The sequence below is a fragment of the Nycticebus coucang genome, chromosome 7, assembly GCF_027406575.1.
Source record: "Nycticebus coucang isolate mNycCou1 chromosome 7, mNycCou1.pri, whole genome shotgun sequence".
NCBI classification, from domain to species: Eukaryota; Metazoa; Chordata; class Mammalia; order Primates; family Lorisidae; genus Nycticebus; species Nycticebus coucang.
The window spans coordinates 12,208,749-12,227,847 of NC_069786.1; the positions used below are offsets into that span (position 1 = coordinate 12,208,749).

A 19,099-nucleotide genomic window follows, 5' to 3' on the forward strand; every position below is an offset into this window, starting at 1 on the left:
TTGACATTTGGATCCTGGTAATTTTGTCATTGGGCTTTTCCGGTTTCTAGGTTTTACAGCATCCCTGGAAGTGCCCCACCCACTGCACACCAGCTGCCTTCCCCACCTTGTCAGTGAATTTGGGGGGACCTCACCTAAAGTGCATGATGCAACGATACATTTCAAAACTATTAAGAAAATAATATAATTGTGATGGATGTGTTAATCAGTTCAATGTAAGCATTTCACATTGTATATCAAATCAGTACACTGAACCCCATAAATGCATCCATGTTACAAAGTTATGATTTAATAAAAACAAAAAAAATTAAAAAAGAGATAAAATTAAAAAAAAAGAAATAGGCCTCCAGATATTGCCAAGTAACCCCCAGTAGAGAGGCAAAACCTTACCGGGGGGGGGGAGCTATTGACATAGATTGTTTGCATCCAGGGACATCTGCACAGCTGCTCTCCTGAAATCACCTGTCCTGTCCTGTAGAGGTTCCCACTCCCTGAATCTCACCCCTTTCTTTTCCACATCTCTCTTTTATTGGGCTGAGCACACTGTGGCAGGCAGCGTCCACGGGGCATCGGGGATCCCTGCCTGCAGGTACCCACACCCTTGCATAATCCTGTCTTAGGGTGCACTAGGTGTCCCCTCCCCCCCTGAGTCTGTGTCCTGAAGGACCCACCTCTGTTTTAGTGCTTGTCCTGTGCTCTTCCCCTGTGACTCCACTTTCTGGGATGAAGCCAGCTGCCATGCTGTCTAAGCAGCCCAGTTAAAAGACAGTATGTTGCCTGTGGCTCAAAGGAGTAGGGCTCCGGCCCCATATGCCAAAGGTGGAGGATTCAAACGCAGCCCCGGCCAAAAACAGCAAAAAAAAAAAAAAAAATAGACAGTGTGTCAAGAACCTGAAAGCTTCTGTCAACAGCCACACGAGGGAGCTGGGAAGCAGATTATCAAGCCCTTCAGATTATCACAGCCCAGGACAAGAATTTGACCTTTGAGAGACCAAGGGCTAGAATCATCAAGGAGGCTGACCTCTCCCAGAACAGTATAGGGTGATGGATGCGTGTTGTTTTAAGGTGCTAACTTTGAGGACAATTTTTGTGCAGTATCAGAAAACTAATACATGCATATCAAGCAGCGTCCCAATAAAGATATTTAGGAAGTCTTAAAAAAATGACTTCACACACGACTGATAAACATAGAATTCCAGGTTGAAACCATTTCCCTTTAGAATCGTGAACACGTTTTCACACAATCCGCTAACATCCAGCATCAAAGTTCTATGCCTGTCTGATTCCTGATTCTCTACCTTTGGATACTTAGGATGGTTGTCTTTGCCTGGGTGTGTGGCTTTTTTTGCTCACTGTCCGTTTTCTTCTATTCTATCAGGTATTTTCAGTTGTCTTTGCTAATACCGCCCCCACCTGTATTCTCTCTGTAAATCCTATCAGACATCGGACATCATGTTTTGACCCTCTGATTTTCTTTCTTCTCCATTGTCCACTCTTTTTGTATTTGTGTTCAACTCATTGGAAGACTTCTCCGATTTTTATCTTCCAGCTTTCTAAATTTTTAAACCATTCCCTCTATCACCTTTTCAAGAGTTCTTTCTCATTATTTGCCAGTTTTGCTTCATAGATGATGTTCTTCTTTATGGGTTCGTATATTCTATCTTTCCAAAGAAACGTTTTAAAGTTTCTTCTACCTCCTGTATGATTCCTGAGTCTTCCAAGTGCATTTGTTTGCTGGATTTTATCTTTACATTTCATCTTAGAGGTGTTGGAGACGAGTTCTGTGGTCTTGGTTATCCATTCACAGGGTACAGGACTGAGGCGCTACAAATTGGGTTGAGGTTTCCACACATGGGAGCTGAGCTCGCCAGCAAATGGGCTTCACTGTCTGTTCATCAGACAGGTAAACTATTTTTTCAGTAGAGATGTCTCTTAAATTTTACTTAATACATGTAATTTCCTTCTTTTTTTTTTTCAGTTTTGACCGGGGCTGGGTTTGAACCCCGTGGCAAACGGGGCTGGTGCCCTACTCCTTCAAGCCGCAGGTGCTGCCCACTTCATACATATATAATTTTCATGAGACCGTTAGGTTTTTCTATGAAACAAACAAACAAACAACAATAACAAAAAAAAAAAAACCTTCTCATCACCTTGTATGGAAACAAACAGAAAGTCTCATGGTAAAAACTCCAGGAAAAAGGCAGAAAAGTAAGTCTAGGGACCCTCCAGTCCCCAGTGCAGAGGCCACTGCAGCTGCAGCTCTGTCTCTATCTCCACACCTCGCCCTCAGCTTTGGACAAGTTTGGGTTTAATTTCTATAAGCTAGAGACTAGGCCTAAGGTGGACGTGGAAAGGAATTTGCTTAACTGCCTGAGGAGGTTTTAAAGTGGAACTGGAATTAGCCACCTGTGTGGACTTTGCCTGATTTCTCCCCACCTTTGTGTCACCGCCAGGCCTCTATGTTACGCAGAAGCGCCCAGGTCTGAGTTTCTCCCTGTCAGTCCCACTAGCGCGCCCTCTGCAGAGTCTGGAGCCGAGGCAGCCTTCCTCCCTCATCTGCTCTCTGATTTCCAAAACGGTGTTGAAATTTCTTACCCAACCTAAGCTCTCTTCTGTTCTCTTGGTCCTCCTGAATTCTTTTCTTTTTTTTTTTATTGTTGGGGATTCATTGAGGGTACAATAAGCCAGGTTACACTGATTGCAGTTGTTAGGTAAAGTCCCTCTTGCAATCATGTCTTGCCCCCATAAAGTGTGACACACACCAAGGCCCCACCCCCCTCCCTCCATCCCTCTTTCTGCTTTTCCTCCCCCCCCATAACCTTAATTGTCATTAATTGTCCTCATATCAAAATTGAGTAGATAGGATTCATGCTTCTCCATTCTTGTGATGCTTTACTAAGAATAATGTCTTCCACTTCCATCCAGGTTAATACAAAGGATGTAAAGTCTCCATTTTTTTTAATGGCTGAATAGTATTCCATGGTATACATATACCACAGCTTGTGAATCCATTCCTGGGTTGGTGGGCCTCCTGAATTCTTATCTTTTTCATGGTTTTGATTGCTTTATGTCATTCTGCTGGAGTTTAAGAGGGAGAGATGGTAAATGTGCACATTCACCCTCCATGTTTAAATAGGAACATGCATTAGTATGTGCAATTTTTCTGAACCCCCCAAATTATGCTGAGACCTAGTAATACTTTTAAAATCACTTTTTCTGAGAAAGTAGCACCCCCCTGAAGTGCTATTTCACCACAGGAAGTCAACTGTGACCATTTAATGTGGCTGGTCATGCTCAGAGCTGGGGCTGTACCCTGTAGCTGGTGTCCCAGGAATTGGCACCGACAAAAACATGTTGTTGTTTTCTGAACTCAATAGTTCTGTGTGCTTCCACATGCACCAGTGTGGGATTTGCAAAGTACGGGGAGATACGTGGTAAGCTCTTTTATTTGGCAGTGGGGAATGCTCATTTTTCAATTTCACCATTCCCCATTTTTTCTGCCTGGCCCATTTTTTAAATGAAGATCTGTAAGCAAGGCATTATGAGGGGCTCCAGGAATTGAATCGAGACTACCTGACAAAGCCCACGGTATAGACAAGTGGTTCTCAACCTTCCTAATGCCGCAACCCTTTAAGACAGTTCCTCATATTGTGGTGACCCCCCACCATAAAATTGTTTTCGTTTCTACTTCATAACTGTAATTTTGCTACTGTTATGAATCGTAATGTAAATATCTGATATGCAGGTGGTCTTAGGCAACCCCTGTGAAAGGGTCGTTCAATCCCCAAAGGGGTCACAAACCACAGTTTGAGAACCAGTGTTGTAGAAGGAAGTTGACACCAATGCTGAAAGGAAATGACAGGTTCCAGGACAGAAGGACACACGGTACCAGGACAGGTCAGCACACAGAGCGGAAGAGATCACAAGTTGAGAAGAAAGACCAATGGGCTTTGATTTCCAGCCCTCCTGAGTCCTTCCTGTGTCTCCTGGAACAAGTCATTTAACCTTTCCAGCTCAAAATGTCCTTATCTGTGAAATGGGGAAACACTAATAATTGTGAGACAAGGAAATGACTTAACACAGGCACAGTGCTGAAACCTCATCATGGCCGGTCCTCAGCACTTCATAGGCATCAGCGGCTCCCCACGCTTTCTAGCTGGGGGAGCAAAGCAGGCCGCATGTGGTTAGAGGCAGAGATTTAGACTGGATCCTTAAGGTTGAAACAATTCCCGATCTCTCTCGTCCATTCACTTTGACGATAGGGCATCTGATTTCCAGAGTCCTCATTTCTTAACATTGTGAGGTCAAGCTACTTATTAAAGTGAAAATACATCTTCAAGAACTTTGAATTAGGAGAAATAATGATAACACAAGGCCTCCTTGCTGAACAAAAGGTAATTGACTGAAGGGAGGACTGAATAAGCCCCGAGCTCGGGCCTTCGGCTGAATTTGTTTCACATCTTAAGATGTAAGTATTTACAGGTCAAGTGCTCGAAGAAGAATAAAAACATGTCTTTTCTCTAAGAAAAGCTTTCTTCACACTAACTCTGACTATTTTCTTAATCCTTAAACCTCTAATTAGAGTTCTGGTTCAAAAGCTAAACATTTAATCCCCCATTCTCTTTACTCCCAGCTTTAAAAAGATACATTAAAAATAACGGTATCTCAGTAACCTGCCAGCTCTTTGCTCTGTTTCTCAGTAACTCTACTTTGTATTTATTCCACATCTTTCATCTGAGTTCCTCTAAACCCATTACATGGGATCTCATTAATCCCCCACAACACTGCTGGGAGACCCTTGGCCACCACCATTACCCCATGTTTACAGATGAAGGACCAAGGCACCTGGTATACTCCTTTTTTTCTTTTTACAATCAAACATCATAAGGGCAGATCTTAATTATCCTAATTCTCACACTACAGTTGTAAGCAGCCCTCCTTTCTAAAAAAAAAAAACAAACAGTTGCTCAATTCTTGGGAAATTTCTGAAGAGTTGTTTAAACTGGGAAAGTACAAAGTGAGAAGACCCAGAAGGCTGGAACCAAACAAAGCCAGGCAGGGCCAGCTCCACAGAGACCCACTCGCATACATTACAGGTGGCAGGGTGGGTCTCAAAAAGCATATTACAAAGGAAAGAACAGTCAATTAATAAAAAGTGTATTCCTGCCCATGTGCATGAAAAGGCTTTTGCAGTGCACCAGAAAGATCTGCCTTCCCTCCCTAGTATGCCCCACAGTAATCCTACAAATGTCTTCTCATGGGTCTGTGGCATCTCCTGACATGTGCTAGCTACATACCTTCTCTTCCTGTTCAATTCAAAATGCATAATTCAGCCCAAGAATACTGAGGCCCACTGTGTGCAGAGATTCTCCAGTGCATGCTCACATTACTAGGATCAGTCATATATGAATCCTAACTCAAGAATCACCCTCAAATCAACTATACCATACTCACTATTTTACTATGAGCACATGGCAGCATCCAGCACATGATATGTGTGATGAACTAAGTTTGTGTCACCACAAAAGTAATACACGGAAGCTTAACTCCAAGTGTGTTGTATTGGGGGATGAGGCATCTAAGGAAGAAATTAAGGTTAAATGAGGCCACATGACGGGGCCCTCATCTTAGGGAGTTAGTGTCCTTAGAAGAAGAGACAGTAGGGAGATACCCCCCATACCCAATTCTCTGAGGAAAGGCCATGTGAGCACACAAAGGAAAGGGGCAACCAAAGCAGAGGGTCCTCAGCGAGACCAACCCTGTCAACCTTGGTCTTGGACTCGTAGTCTAGAATGGTTAGAAAATAAATCTCTGTTGTTTAAGTCACCCAGTCTATGGCATTTTGTTATGGCAGCCCTAGCAAACTGAGACAGTGGGAAGTAAGTGGATATTTGTGCAGTTATTTCATAGACTGAAATTTATGTTGTCTTTAATCCCATACTAGCCTTTGACTCCTTCTCTCTGCTGAGGGACTTAAAAGACTGACTTAGAAGCTGCTGCTCCCCCATTCTAGTTTTCTTTGCTGCTTCACATCCAGAGTGATTATGGTTAAGGTAGGGAGTTTCCCTTATGTTTTCCTGGGTCTCCTCAACTGTATTTTGCAGAGTCTGGTGATCAGAAATTTTTATTAGTCCTACATATATACAGTCTGTTTCCAGGTTTTTAGTTTTTAGTGTTCTTTTTATCTCCCAGAAGTTCCATGAAGGTCTGTTTCACAGGGCATTTGAGAAAGTCTTTTTTTTTTTGAGACAAAGTCTCAAGCTGTTGCCCTGGGTAGAGTGCTATGGTGTCATCGCTCATAGCTACTTCCAACTCGTGGGCTCAAGTCATCCTCTTGCCTCAGTTTTTCTATTTTTTTTGTTAGTAGGAAAGGGGTCTTGCTTTTTGCTCAGGCTGGTCTTGAACCCGTGAGCTCGAGCTATCCACTCGCCTAGGCCTACCAGAGTGCTAGGATTACAGGCGTGAGCCACCACGCCTGGCCAAGAGAGCCATTCTTAAAATTGTTTTGTTTTCATGCTTATATGCATTGAAATCTGCTTCAATGCCAAGCGACCACCAGTGGTGGCACCCTGTGCCGCCGCCTTCTTTTTCTTTTCAAGGTAATGTGTCTCACCCATGAAGTGCTCAGCTTCAAGGCACTGGGCAATTTTTATTTCCTGTTTGTGTTAAATTTTACCCAAATATACCTGATCTGAGCTGTAAAATTCATGCTCTGATAACCCAAGGGCACAGATGATTCATATCACACCATTATCAAGAAAGTCAACAGTGTTTTGTACTTTATAGTTTGCAAACACGTCTACTTGTGTTATTTCATTTGACTGAGTCCACTCAGTCGTCCATTAAAAAAATACTAAAGACTGAGTGATCCAGACTTCTGGAGGCTGAAAAGTACAAACTCAAGGTGCTGTCTGACAGCTCCTGGAGAAGGCTTGCCTCCTGGTTTGGAGACGGCCACTTTCTTCCTATTCTCACATGGCCCTGAGAAAGAGAGAGTTTCCTGGGGTCTCCAGCTCTAAGGTTATTAATTCTATTGGATTATAGCTCAAGTCTTAGGATCTCATCCAATCTAATTAATGCCTTCCTCCAAATGCACTGAGGGTCAGCGCTTCAACACATCACTTTTGAGAAGTGAGTCAGTTCACACTTCAGTGCAATCTTCAAGGACTTAGGAATACACGATAAAGTTATGCCACCACTACAATGAGGAGAAGAGAAGTCCAGATCCAATTCTGCTCAGCATGGCTCTGTTTCTCCTCTCAGGCCCACCACTTAGCACCAGGGACTAACTACGTGACACTGGATGTGTCCTTAGCCCCTGCGATGTTTTTGCCTTTCCTCTGGGAGAACAAGTGATGAGAGGTCTCTTGACTGCCCTCTGGAGGTCACAGTGTACTATGACCTTAAAACTGTGAAGGACTTGATGAAAAAGGGTGGGGCGAGGTGGTTGGAAAGCCTCAAAAATGCAGAAGATAAAGCAACCAAAACAAAGTCTGGGAGATAGCAGAAGACTTTTGGAAATTTTAATTCAAAATCAGCCCAGTGGGCGGCGCCTGTGGCTCAGTCGGTAAGGCGTCGGCTCCATATACCGAGGGTGGCGGGTTCAAACCTGGCCCCGGCTGAACTGCAAACAAAAAATAGCCGGGCGTTGTGGTGGGCGCCTGTAGTCCCAGCTACTTGGGAGGCTGAGGCAAGAGAATCGCTTAAGCCCAAGAGTTGGAGGTTGCTGTGAGCTGTGTGAGGCCACGGCACTCTACCCGAGGGCCATAAAGTGAGACTCTGTCTCTACAAAAAAAAAAACCCAGCCTAGTATTGCTTGACACAGCCCAGAGACTGAAGTGGTCAGGGCTTAGTAAGGCTCAGGGAACTAGCCTTCCAAGGCACGCTTCTATTCCTGTTTATCAGATTCTTGCAGCTCTGCGGAACTCGAGTGTATGCTGGTGTCAGAGAGGGAGCGTCAGGAGGCAGCACTAAACTTTGAAGGGCGTCGTCCATGAGGAGGCAGTGAGGGCGGGGAGTGTTGGAAGGTCACCCGGCCCTGGCCGGCAGCTGTGCAGTTTTCTGCTTTGAAGACGCTCCCTTCCTGCATTCTTTCTTAGGCCTCCTTCCCTTGAGTTAGTCTGTTCAAAATATAAAGTGTCTCAGTTCATCCTTATTCCCTCCAAGGTGTGTGCAATCACAAATGCAGACAGTGCATCTTCTGAATGCATATGTTTCAAAAAGAAGATTGATAAAGGAAAAATACTCAAGCAAAATCAGACAAACCATTTGGCGCCAGAGGGCAGCTCTACAGCCACTGTGGGAAGGTGACCTGACAGCCTCATTTGGATGGTGCACCCAAAATATTTCCCCAGAGATGGATGGCCTCAGAGTTAGCACATAATATCAGTTTGACTTTTCATTTCTATTGATGAGGAACCAACAAGGACAGATGGTGAAAGAATAGAAACAGGAATTGATTAGGAAAACATACATGCATATATTTCATCTGAAATACAAATAAAATGGAAAAAAAACCAAAACATTTTTTCCATTAAAAATATATAATGTCTGGCTGGAGAACACAAACGTACCTTTCATGACCCACATCAAGAGTCACTGTTTTTATGAAGCCTTTCCTGAACATCCCTCTACTCTGCTAATGACAGTCTTCTAGTTAGTGTCTACCACATTCAGTTGCCCTTATTAATGTGTCTGCCCCCAGATTATGTTCCTTAAAGGAAGGGAAAGTCCTTTCTAATACTTTCTCTCAGTACTCGAACTGGTACTTGGCCCAGGATAGGAGCTCCGTGAATATTTGTCAAGTGGCAAGTTTGAAGGAGAACTCTCAGCACTGTGGAGAAGGCAGAACCTTCACTCAACAAAATGCCTGCAGGTCAAGCTTATCTTTAGAACGCTCTCATCTCCCTCTCTAGACACTTTTCCTGTTTTGAAGGCCCTTCTCCTCTAACTGCCGCATCTCTGAGAAGTTGTCTGTGGCCAAAATCCTTAGGTTATGAAACTCCAACTACCTTCTCTTGCTTAAGGACTCTCTGACCTCAAAATGCCTCTCATCCCGTCTCTGCTTTTCCATCCCGGAAATTAAAGTCCTTTTCTTCATTTAGGAAAAAGAACCCGTTTGTATTTGAAAAGATAGCAGCAGCTTAACCTGAATAAGTCTGTAGCTGGAGATATTTCAAGAATGATGATAAAGGGCAAAGAAAAATCCCAACCTTGCCAAATCCAACCCCTGCCAGGGAAAGACTTGTAAGCCTGACTTTGACTCACAATGATCTTCTCTCCCATGGTCTAGTCAACTGTACTGAATAGATTTGCAAGCCCAGAATTTCATTTAGTGTTTGCACAATTCATCCTCCTAACTCCATCTGCTGGCTTCTTAACCAAAAGTGCTGAAATTTGAGTCATTTTGTATAACCTGGCTGTGGACATTTGCTATCTCCTGGGGAGAACAAAACAGACTCCTCGTGAGAGTCACTCTGTCATCATAATTTCCACCGGATTCCCAAAGGTGTCTTCAATCAGAAAAGGTTGAGAAACCTGGACAAACAGGTTTCCATCTGAGAAAGGCCTGAATTAATCTGATTATGAAAACTTACAGTTGAAGATCTTCCCCCCACAAACCCTTCACCATTTTCCCCCTCCTGATCTTTTTTCAACCTGTAAGTAACCTAAACTTCCAAAAGAATTTCAGAGGTATGTTTTTCCCTGCAGTGTATCAAAGTCACATTAAAAATATTCCTAGGTCTTTCTAATGCAGTGCCCCCTGCCCATGCGCTACTCTGGTAATTAGGTCAATGGCTTAATGGAACAAACATACTGGGGACAAGCTGTAAGGATATTGATTCTTATTTCCTCAGAGCTGCTTGCAAAGTCTGCAAGTGAAGCCTTAACAGAAGGAAATATTAATGCAAGACTAAGCAGGAAGGGAATAAAGAATCACGAAATCTGAGACTTGGGAAGAAACTCAGAAGTTGTTTTCTCCCCTCGTGTCCACTGTTAGGATTGTTCTTATGTTTTCTCTCACATACAGTCATTTAAATACGATATGAAAACCTCCCATGACAAGGAATTCACTACCACTCAAGGCATTTTATTCCAGTGTTATAATCCCTAAATTCCCAGAAAATTTGTCTTTATCCAAAATCTACCTTCAAATCAGCCTGCTTCAGAAATATGGATACCGAGACACCTTTCTCTGTCTAGACTGCTTTTCAAAAACTTGAAAGCAGGTGTTGAGTCTCTCTTTTTCCACCAGGTCTTGCTCATCTTTTTGCCTTCACAGTTCCTGATGCTGTGCACGTGGACTTGCTATAACCCAGAAAGTTAATGAGAGAAGGAATGAGTGAACACATGTCTCAGGTGGGTCTCTGCAGTATAAGGAGATGGCAGGGGAAGCCCAGGGCTGTAAATCAGGGCTCTCAGCAGCAGTGTGGAGCAGGAGCCATTCTGCGCCATGGTGGGAATGGGGACCCTCTGTCACTAACCGCAGCCTGGACACTCAACTCCCTTGAGTTAGCCTAAGTGTCAAGGACTCACAGGCCCTGAGACCTAAGGTAAAACAAGCAAACAAACAAGACAGTGTTCCCTTGTTCCCTACATGTATCCAGGGTTTAAAAAAATTCAGGTCCCTAAGGGATCAGGCAGAGCTTTTAATGAATGAAAGCTTCAGGGTGTAAGAAGATAGGGGTGGGGAAGACTTCAAGGATGCCTTCCTGATTAAATAAATGAAAATTATTTAAAACATTATGTGTTTAAAAAAAGATTCAGTTTATCCCTTGTGAAGAAGAATACAGATTATATCTATGCTTTGGAGGAAACCTTGCACCTTAGTGCTTGGTAATCATCTTACTATGTCCAACACCATCATAAGAGGATGACCTTGTTTAGAAGAAAGGTTGCAGGTTGATTACTGGGAGTCCTGTGTAGTGAATTCACAGCCGTGTCATGAATTACCGTTTGGCTGGTCCATGTCCACCTGCTGAACCTCTGAAAGCCTTAGCATCCTCAGCCAGCCTGTGACCCTCATGGAGGTTTGGCAGGGCAAGGTTTAAGGCCTGGAGTATTGGTATTAATAAAATGGTCCTAATCGTAATCATATAAAGGCCTCCTGATAAACAAGAGGTGAAATAATGCCTAATGTTTTCCCTTTCTCTTGCAGGCTCTTCAAGGCCAGCTGGGCTTGAAATGGTCGCTCCTCATCCTAGTCTCTCTGTCTCTCTTTGTGTTCTTGCCTTCAATTTTGCTCTTAGAATGAATAAGGCCTGTAACACCATATGGGTCATTATTATTGCTACTTCATTCCTTAGAGTTTCCACACAAGGTCTAGGGAGGACACCATGCATAGGGCATATTCCAGGCTGCTTCTGGCCAGGTCTCACCAGTGTTCACCCTGAAAGATGGTCACGTGGATTGGGTAGAATCCATCAAAAAGTCAACTCATGATAACAGTAGTTTGCCAGAAGAAGAAAAGTGTGTTCTTGATCACAGGATGGTGTTCTTCGAGATTATTTTCCAGGGACGTTCACATCCTTGTCTGTTCTAGCAATTGTCACATCTAATAAGATTTTGGTCCAATAGTATCTTTGCCCATGACTATATCAAGAGTCCTCATCCTTGCAGGGTGCAGTTAAGAGTATGTGAAGAAAATGTGAATTTTCTCAGAGGCACATGACTGGCACCCTTCAACATTCCTTGCATGAAGAGGTTTCTATCATTAAAATCGTCCCATGTTCAATTTTGTCCATATTCTTTCTTAAATCTGTTTCTCGCCCATTTTTTTTAAGTTAACAATAGACAATTTAGACACTAGAGCCTAGGTTCCATCAGATACCCTGTAAATTTCTCCCTTAGGAACTATGATATTGAGCTTAGCTTAGTCTAGAAGCTTATACAATAATTTACTACAGTCTTGAAAAAAATAATTTTTAGTCCACTTATGCAGTGATAGGGAACAAGTGCTCTGTAAGTATTTGCAAATTTTATGCTAAGGCGGAATAACTGTAAAAAGAAAAGAAGTGATAAAACTTTGATTTATATAACTAGTATTATACTTGTATCGTAACAATAGTATTATACTTTTATCGTATCAAAATGCCCTAAATCTTGTTGTTTTAGAAGAGCAAATGCCAAATTTGTCACTATATAAAAAATTAAAGCCTCACAAAACATCTGATTCTCAGAAGCAAGCCACGTATTCTCCAAGGTTATGACTTGCACCGACTTCCTCTCTCTAAGACCCAGACAATCGCCTTCTATTAATGCGGCCTGCATTTATACTCGTTGTTTTAACATCCCCACATAAAGAGGACTGCTGCAAAGATGACAGGATATATGTGGCAAGTGTCCTTCTGAAATTCAGATATGCTTATGATCTCCTTTGCACTTAATGGATTCTAGCACAGAATAAATAATAAAGAATTACTGCTACACGGTTGAGGCAAATTAAAGTCAATGCATCTGAAACTTCAGCTGTGAATTGACATTGGCCCTGAATACCAATTGCAACTCATAAAGGTAAAGCATTATCAAGGATTTTGCTGAAAGTCTGCAATACACTGCCCAGGTGGGATCAGCTTGCGGTTGAAATTATGCAGAGTTCTGGAGGGCATGCCCTGTCTCTCCAGGCCAGGCTGACCCTCTGCTGGGCTTCATGCCATTAGGACTTACCATTCTTGCAGAGCAGAATAGCCAGGAAGTCCTGAGAAGTAGAGTTGATAAAGAACAAAAGACTGGGAGCCTGGGCTGTCACAAAACTAAATGCAATATTCTCCTTGGATGGAGCTGAATCTGTGTAAATAGCTGAAGATGAGAGGCTTGTATTCTTGGTCACAGGGTAGGGTTCTTGAAACATGTAAGTAACTGATGTGCCGGCCTCAAAAACAGCAGAAACCTCTGCAAAATATAAGAGAGAGAGCATACATTGAAAGCTTTAGTCATTTACTCAGGTCAGCCGGAGTGTCTGCTTCTTATTTCCTCTGCACCAGGCACGGCGTGAGGGCTTTCACAGAAATCCCATCCCATATTCCTGATAACAGTTTTGAGTGGCAGAAGTCATCTTCCCTATTCTACAAATGAGGAACCTGAGGCTCACAGAGGTTACTTATGCACCTCGAACAAGGTCTCTAGCCAGAAGAGAGAGCTCAGGCTCGTGTCCTAAAATTTAGGCCAAGCTAATTTCCTGAGAAGCAGGATCAAATGTCCCTGTCTTTGGCACAGTGCATGGAGAAAAATTTTGCTGGTGGCCTCTTACTCTCAAAATTGAGATCCTAACAGTTCTGCATTGCGTTTTTCTAGTGTTTCAGAAAAATTGTGAGTGGACCCTATGATACCAAAAGTCGGCCATGGGGATGGGCAGCTGTAATTCTCTGTGATGTTGAGTGAAGTATGAGAACCCCTTGAAAGAGCAAGGAAGGAATTTGTGGAAACGCTAGGAAAGGTGTAGGTACCCACTTGTGGACGCAAGGTTTTAGATGTCCAGGAATTGGTGTCAGTTCCAAGATACAGCAAAGACTTAGGCGACTCGGCCCACCTGTGGTAAACAATCCTATAGCAGACACGCTGTATGAAGAGCTGCACCCCAGAGAGAATGTGCCGTCTACGCCCTGATGGCATTCAATTAGCAGGAGTCTGCAAACCACCTGCCCTCCTTGTAGGCTGCTCCCACTCCAGCCCTTATCATTTTAGTTTACGGAACTAGCACAGTACAAAGAAGCACCAGACAGGAAGTCCCACTTGATTGCACGCTGGCTGTGTGGTTAGTGAGCCCTACAGAGAACGTCTTCTCTTCTGGTGAACTGCATCGTAACACTGACCTCATCAGTGAGCCTATGCGGATAAATGAGATGGTTGTGGAAAGCACTTAGGAGAGTGGCCCAGCACAGTTGGAACTCATGGACTCTGTGTCAGAAGAGAATTTTACCTGAACCCATCCCAACAGCCTCTACACAGTGTATCTGTTTATTAATTGCAAATCCGTCCAAATGCCGGGCAGGCTGCTTTTGAATTCACTTTAAATATTATTCCAGAGTACACAGGAAAAATTCCTTCATAGGCAAATTTATCTTAGATTTGACACCAAATATCTGTCGTAAAAATCGTACAATAAGCATGAACCCACATGGACATGATCAATTTCTCTTTGTCCTGAATGACATATGGAATGTTCCTATTTCTCCACGAAAAGTCTCTGATTGAGTTGGTGGACCCTTAGAACATAATCAAACCTGGCTTTTGCCTCTTACTGTTATTGCAAATTAGTTCCACCTTGTGAAAATTCTGTCACAGTCTGAAACAGTGCCAAAAAATTAAAGTTGCATATTTATGCATATTGCCCAGCAGACTGGGAATATTAGTTCATTTTCACTAAAGATTGGGAGAAAGTGTTTTGCATTTTTCATTCAAGTTACAACATCGGTATTCCTGATTATGGAAATATGCAGCAGACACTTGTAAGAGTGAGGATTTTGATTAATTATCAGCTTGATTCAAGCATTTTCCCTGGGTGAATTTTCTAAGGCACATTTGGTTCACATTTTGAACTACCGTCTCCTAGTTCACAGAATAAAGGACTTTTATTTGATGTTTATGTTTATACATAAATGGAAGTCTAATTCAGAGCATTCTACTATTCGTAGCAAATAAGGTATGGGGCATGCGTAGTATATAACTTTTTTCTGTGTACTTAGGACAAAAAAATATAAATGAAAAGTGCTTTGTAATTAGAACTGTCAAACCAAGTTTCTGTTGCTGCTCTTTCTCCAGACCCTGTTGTAACTTCGGTGGGACCTCTGTTAAGTTGACCACCCCAGGGACTGTTACCAACTGGTCAACATACAGAAGTGGTCAACATTAGAACTGTACTAATAAGCACATGTGGTGCATATAGTAAAAATGTGGTATTGTGATCTTATGGAACCACTATTGTATGTGACCAAGATGTTCCCATACGCAGTGCGTGGCTGAACATGTGTGTATGAAGAGAGGGTGCACCTTTTTACCAAATAGAGATACTAGCCACCATTTAGTCTGCCTGTATGATGCCTTCTAGGGAAACATATTTTTATGAATTCCCTTGGAGTTACTTTATGAGGAAAGCATGTATATGTATATACACACACTCTTATGTCATCCGTATTGTTTTGCTTATACTTTTTTCACAACCAAAGCTGTTTCAGAACAGATGATAACCCTCTACCCTCCTCCTCCCCTAACCACCCTGTTAGAGATGATTACTCTTTTTTTCTAAACAGCTTTACTGAGATATAATTAACATACCATACAATTCACCTATTTACAGTTTACAAACCATCATTTTTTGCATATTCACAGGTGAGTACAACCATCACCACGAGAATCTAATTGAGAATATTTTCATGCCTTCTAAAATGAACCCCGTACCCATTAATTGTTATTCTCCATTCCCTCCTGTCCATAGTCCACCTCTACCCCTAAGCCGTTCCTGCTTTGCTTCCTGTCTTGCAGGTTTCCCTCTCGTGGACACTTCATGTACATGGAGCTGTGCAGTATGTGGTCTTTGTGACGGGCGTCTCCCACATACCATAGTGTTTTTCAAGGTTCGTATGTGCTGTAGAATTTATAAGTACTTTATATTTTTTATGGTGAAATAATATTTAATTATATGGATATATCACACATTATCTATTCATTAGTAGATGGGCATTTGGGTTGTTCCTGTTTTTTGTCTATTATAATAAACATTCATAAACAACAAAAAAAAGAAAATTAGGTCAACTTAAAGAGGTAGTCGATGTAGGAAGGTGGTCAGCTATGGAGTTTCCACTGTTATCTTTAATATTTCGATATTTTCTAACTTTAGCATAAAGCTAACTTCAGCTATAGACCTAGACTCTGTTGTTCTTTCAGTTTCTTGTGTTCTATAATCTAAGCATTTAACTTTTTTGATCAGACAGATTGAATGGTCTGAACATCATTTAATAGGTGAAAAAACTAAATTCGAAGGTGATTTCTAATGACCATGATGCTACTCCAGGATCACAGGGACAACATCAGAAATGGCCCTTGAGCACCCAATTGGTGGGGGAGCCATCCTGCTAGGTTCTGTGTGGTAAGATACACATCTAAAAGAATAAACACCAGTGGAAGTTAACTTGGAACTTGATGTGTGAGCAACAGAGACAAGTGTTCCCAGAGCTGGATATCTTTGAAAGCTTGAGCAGCCTGGGAAGTCCCGCAAAAGGAGCCCAGCATTGGTTCAGGCCTTGACCTGTGGCTGAAGCTATGTGAAGCAGCTAGGAAACAGGATGGTGCCCAGAGACACTGTGTCTCTGTGCAGCTGTGGAGCTGCTGACATGGAGCAAGACTCTGCCTCTCTTGCCATCACAGGATCCCACTTAACATAAGGCTACTCAAATGTAAATCAGGATGGATTCAATCTTGGGATGGGTGGAAAGATGAGAAGAAAATATATGTATGCATAGTACATACAGAGAACTCAAACAGTAGCCGGTCTTATAAAAGTGATAGAATTAAATTTGAAAATAGAACAAACAGAAAGACCACTTCTGAGTAGTAAGAAATCTAGTGGTTACTTGGAAATCATCCAAGCTATAATTAATTTAGGAAAAAAAAAAATCAAACTAACTAAATCTAAATGAAACAACTGGAAATATGCACACTGAGTGAATATTTCAGAGATTATTATTACACTTTTTCTTATGATAATAGTCCCATGGATATGTGTTTTTAATGAGTCTTTATCTTTTAGCAATACATATTGTAATATCTATAGATGAAATAATATTATATCGTGGATTTACTTCAAAATAATAGAGGAAGAGGACAGAAAGTAAGAATATAGATAAAGCAAAAATGATCATGAGTTGCTAATTATTAGAGCTAGATAAGGAGCACATAGGGTTTCCTAAAATCTTGTCCATACAACAGTCTATGTTTGCCTTTTTTTCCATAATAAAAAGTAGAAAAAATGGCATAATTTGGAAGGAATATAAATATTAAAGAATTTATGGATAGGGTTTTGGCAATACTTAAAAGTACCTTCATGGACATACTATTATTCTTCACTGAAATTCTATTACTAAGAAAATAAACAAAATGCATTTATTAAAACATTATTTGTGCCTTAAATTTTGGGTGACATAAATTTTCAAACAATAATAAGAATAAGCATTTAGTGAGACTTTCTATGCCATGAGTTATCACATGTGCTCCATGGAAGGATCATTGAATGCTAACCCCTTGTGAAATATTCCTGAGTGTCCTGCGTTTATAGACAAAGAGACTAAGGAAATATGAGGTGGAGTTACATGACCAGTGTCACAGACCGTAGATTGTAGATGAGTTCAAATTTTAAATAAGTCAAGTATGGTGCCACAAGCTCCACTATTACTCTGAGATCTATAATGTTCTCCTGATAGAATGGATTAAATAAGAAGAAGGCACCAGATGGAATACACTGCAATCATTGCAACTGATGCTTAGAAATACTCATGTCCCATGGAGGAGTGCTGTTGAAATAAAAAATAGAAAATCCATGAAAATATCACATATGATAGATAAAATTGCCTCAATTGTATTAAATGAAAAAAGAAAAAATAGAAGTACAATTTTTAAATGATTATTTCTGAGTAATAAGATTGGTTTTTAACTTTCTAGATTTCCAAGTATGTATCCAAATACATTTCCAAATATATTCTCTAACAATGTTAATTTAAAAACATCTTTAAATGAAACATTATGACAAGAAAAATGTGTTCCAACTATTCCAGGTTAATACAAAAGATGTGAGGTTTCCATCTCTTTCAATGGGTGAATAGTATTCCACGGTATACGTGTACCACACCTTATTAATCCATTCCTGGGATGGTGGGCATTTGGGTTGTTTCCACATTTTGGTGACCAATGTACTCAATTCTAATATGAAGGCAGTAGATGACCTAATACATGGTGGGGGCAGGGGAATGAGGGAGCTTGGGGTGCGGTAGAGGGAGGAGGTTGGGGAGGTCCCGGTGTACGGCACACCTCTTGGGGCTGAAGAAGCTTTACCTAACAAATGCAATCAGTATACCTAATTCATTGTACCTTCAATGAATGTGGAATAATAAAAAAAAAAGAAAGAAAGAAAGAAAAAAAAAAAAAGAAGAAACACCATGACAGTCTTACCCAGATTCTTCACTCATGATGTGTGCACTGGGGGAATATAGGTCTAGAGACAAACACACATTAACAAATAGTGTTGAGACAAGTGGCTATTCACATGCAAAAGAATGATGTTGGACCCCCACCTCACAATCCATAGATAAAGTAACACAAAACGGACCAAAGATCTAAACATAAGAGCTAAACCTATAAAACTCTTAGAAAAAACTCAGTATGAATCTGCATGGCCTTGGATTAGGCAATTATTTCTTAGATGTTGCACTAAAAGCTTAAACAACAGATAGAAAAATAGATGACTTGGAAATCATGAGAATTAAAACTTCTGTCCTTCAAAACATATTATATTTATTGCATCCTTAGCTGTCTTTTTAAGCTTGATCAGGTACAGCTAAGGACACAGTAAGCAAAGCAAATAGGTCACCTTTGGAATGGAAGAAGATACTTATATTGTATGAATCTGACAAAGGGCTAATAATCAGAATCTACAAAGAACTCAAGCAAATCAATAAGAAAAGAGCAAAGTACCCAATAAGTCACTGGGCAAAAGATATGAACAGAACCTTCTCCAAAAAAAGACAGATGAATAGCCAACAAACACATGGAAAAAAATGCTTATTGCCCCCAACTCCTCAGAAAAATGCAAATCAAAACCATCTTCAGATATCACCTAACTCCAGTGAGAATAGCTCACATCACAAAGTCCCAAGCTGCAGATGCTGGCAAGGGTGTGGAGAGAAGGGAACTTTTACACACTTTTGGTGGTATTGCAAACTAATACGGCCTCTTTGGAAAGAAATATGGAGATTCCTCAAGGACTTAAAAGTAGACCATCATTTGATCCCATAATGGCATTTCTAGGTATTTACCTAGAAGAAAAAAAATATATTTTATCACAAGGACATTTGCGCTAAAATGTTTATAGCAGCTCAACTCACAAATGCAA

The 19,099-nt window shown here is 41.3% G+C and overlaps 1 protein-coding gene across 1 annotated transcript in view; it reads right to left on the reverse strand.

Moving 5' to 3' along the window:
• Positions 1-19,099, reverse strand: part of CNTNAP5 (contactin associated protein family member 5) — an 869,192-nt gene that overhangs the window by 110,088 nt on the left and 740,005 nt on the right. The window contains exon 19 of the mRNA XM_053598220.1: positions 12,667-12,891. Within this exon, the coding sequence (XP_053454195.1) occupies positions 12,667-12,891 (225 nt within the window). The remainder of the gene's footprint in view (positions 1-12,666; positions 12,892-19,099) is intronic.